This window comes from Triticum aestivum, unplaced genomic scaffold (assembly GCF_018294505.1).
Source record: "Triticum aestivum cultivar Chinese Spring unplaced genomic scaffold, IWGSC CS RefSeq v2.1 scaffold16445, whole genome shotgun sequence".
In the NCBI taxonomy this organism is placed as follows: domain Eukaryota; kingdom Viridiplantae; phylum Streptophyta; class Magnoliopsida; order Poales; family Poaceae; genus Triticum; species Triticum aestivum.
Window position 1 is genome coordinate 799 of NW_025238980.1, and position 3,245 is coordinate 4,043.

The following is a 3,245-nucleotide window of genomic DNA, read 5'->3' on the forward strand; positions in this document are numbered from 1 at the left end:
TACCTTTTGTGCTAAGTACTCATTGAAATAAAATACTCATGGAAATAGACTTCCCCCTTGCTTTATAAATAAAGCAACCACCACATCCATATACCAAGTTCACGTGATGCAACCAAAACATAAATAGTTTACTGGAGGCGTCAACAGAAACACATTCAAAAAACAACTATAGAAGAAAGCAAAAAAAAAGGGCCATCAAGTGGCCGGTAGAACAGAAAATCTACGGCGAAGGGAGACGACATGCGTCAGCATTATAACCAAGTCGGATACGATCCCATTGTCTGGAGAGCGTGTGTCGGTGCTACAAAAATGCAAGGAATTTGATAATAGAGTTGAATAGACAAAGCTCCAAAGAAATCTCACAACGGTACATGAGAATAAGATGTGTGACCCTGAACAAGAACATGAAACTGAACATAGATTTCACAAAAACAATTACCGTAAAAGAAACATAACAGGGGCTGATTGATCTTTAAAACAGGCTTTCGTCCTGCTTTATATATAAAGCAACAATCAATCAAGTACACGGCCGAATGATACAAGCTGAGGAGGTAGCCCTCATACAACACCGATCCCAAGATACCTGATCACGTAAGACGCACGCGACTACGCTACCAAGGAGCACAGGAAGAACTAAAACCAACACCACACTACGCCCTATAACACCTAAGCTCCGCGACAACACCCTCAAGAGGGAGAATGACGCCAAGCGCCGCCGCTGCCGATTCCACAATGAACACATGTTTCATGTTCTTGGCGACTCCATGTATCAAACTATCCACCTACGAAGAAAAAGTGTAGTTCCAAACTATCAGCGGGACAAGTTATCTTTTGGCTCACTTAGTTCATCACTGTTTCTGCCCCTATATTCTGTGACGACCCAGTCGACATGGCTCCTTTGCAACCTGCTTGCGGCTGATTCCTGTGGACGCGTTGATCTTGCCTAGCCAGACATCGGCGACGTGCTGGTTAGCCGCCTCCGTCAGATGGACGCCGTCCTAGTACAACCAAGCAGACGGATTTCGGCACGTCGTCGCGGCTGCATCGCCGCATGGAACCGTCGCGTTCATTCCGTACCTTCCAGGCCCTCCACAGCAAACCATAAGTACGTCCTCTTGAAAACCTGCAATCATCGATCTATCAACGTCAACCACCTTCCATGATGACCTTTTGTCTGTGTGCTATGCTGATCAACTAATGTAGATTCTTCCAGCAGAATTGGCGGTGCTAACCAAACTTGTGCGCGACTCCACCATCTCCATGATTGGGCCGAAGAAATCGGCGTAGATGATCTTGATGTTGCAGTGCTTGGTCCGGAGCTTGGCGAGAGCCGCCTGCAGCAGCAGGTTGTGGTGCAGCCCCAGCTCGTTGTGCGCTGTCAGACAGCCTGATTTTTTTGTTTCTCTCAAACGGAAAAACGTAAAAACTTAAAACTTTGCAGGACAGCAACACATTCTAGCTATAATGTGGGATAAAACTGTTGGATTTTTTCAAGCATTATGAACGTTTGAAATGTATTTTTTAATCACAAAAATCATTTTGTATATTTACGTCGGACCAAAAAATCTGGATGTTTTTTCACACATTGAAGTTCTAAAGTTTGTTTGATCTGAAAAGTTTGATGTCCAAATGTTGTTTCATTTGAGAGAAACAAAAAAAGAGAATTTTTCATATAGTAAGTTAGTTGGAGTGAACGGATCTCAAAGCAATGTTGGAGGGGTAAATAAGGGGTTCCATGTAGCTCGACCTTCACATGAACTTTCTGATTTCAGCTCCATGGCTAGTAGTTAAGAATTATATAGATTTCTACTATGAAAAAAATTGACAACGAGTCTTTCCAACATGTTTCGATTAATATTTCATTTTCTTTCAACAAAATTTCGTGGACAACAATATTTGCACCAATTTCAGTCATGTTCCAGACACCATTCATACTCATTTAAAATATTTTTCAATAAGTTTCACTTTTTCCAATACATTTCAGTGAATGTACATTAATACCAATGGATTTCAAGCATGCTTCATACATGTACCAAACATATCTTACAAATTCCTTAGAGCATCCTCTTTCATTCGATCCACATAAATCGAGCAGTCACATTTCACAAGATCCACATACTTGATTATTGACATAGGGATACATGACTGATAGCAAAGTCACATAAGACCAAAAGTATGCATAGGCGAGGGGAAAAAACACAAAGCGATCAGATCTGTTATCGGCAAACTACAACAACAATGGTCATATCTTTCGGCTCACTTAGTTCGTCATTCGCTGTTTTGTACCCCTAGATTTTGTGACGGCCTAGTCGACATGGCCCTCTGCACCCTGCTGCTTGCGGCTGACTCCTGTGGACGAGTTGATCTCGCCCAACCAGACATCAGCGATGTGCCGGTTAGCCGCCTCCGTCAGGTGGGCGCCGTCCCAGTACAGCCGAGCAGATGGATCCTGGCACGTCGTCGCGGCTGCATCGCCGCATCTAAGCGTCGAGTTGAATCGGTACCTTCCAGGCCCTCCACAGCACACCATAAGTACGTCCTCTTCAAAACCTGCAATCATCCATCCATGAGCGTCAACCACCTTCCATGCATGATCACATTTTGTCTGTGTGCTAAGATTCTTTCAGTTGAGTTGGCGGCGCTAACCGAACTTGTGCGGCGATTCCACCATCTCCATGATTGGGCCGAAGAAATCGGCGTAGATGATTTTGACGTTGCGGTGGTTGGCCCGAAGCCTGGACAGCGCCGCCTGCAGCAGCGCGTTGTGGTACAGCCCCAGCTCGTTGTGCGCTGTCAGGCAGCCGGTTTTGGAGTCGTATGCTGCCGGTGGTGCATCGGCGAACTTGGTCAGGATGGGCGGCGAGCATCCCGACGGGATCACGCCAGGAACCACCAGGCTTCTCGCTCCGTGCTTGATCAGCCTCTGTTGACAGACACCAACAATTGGTTATCATCGGTGCTTGGCGAGCTTCACGACTACGACGTACATAAAAGTAGTAGAGAGTACCTCGATGGCGGTGGAGATGGTGGCGACGACATCTGGAACGAAAGACCGGACTTCCTGCACCGTTTTCCGTTGGAAGGAGAGGTGATAGTCGTTGACTCCGAACTCGCCCACCAAGAAGAGGGATCTGCCGAAAAATTTCTTGCACTCTGGATGCAATGCAAGATGCGTGTCATTTGATTGAGTTTTCATTAAGCGTTGATTTCTAATCTAATCTAAGGCATGATAGATGCAGATGTGA

The 3,245-nt window shown here is 45.6% G+C and overlaps 1 protein-coding gene across 1 annotated transcript; it reads right to left on the bottom strand.

Annotated features, from left to right (window-relative positions):
• Positions 1 to 2,043: 2,043 nt before the first annotated feature.
• Positions 2,044 to 3,245, bottom strand: LOC123176679 (GDSL esterase/lipase At5g45910-like). The gene is made up of 3 exons (XM_044590774.1): positions 3,008 to 3,245; positions 2,647 to 2,923; positions 2,044 to 2,550 (listed from the first exon to the last, which is right to left on the bottom strand). Exons 1-3 carry the CDS (start codon positions 3,194 to 3,196, stop codon positions 2,306 to 2,308), a joined length of 711 nt encoding a protein of 236 aa, XP_044446709.1. The 5' UTR covers positions 3,197 to 3,245; the 3' UTR covers positions 2,044 to 2,305.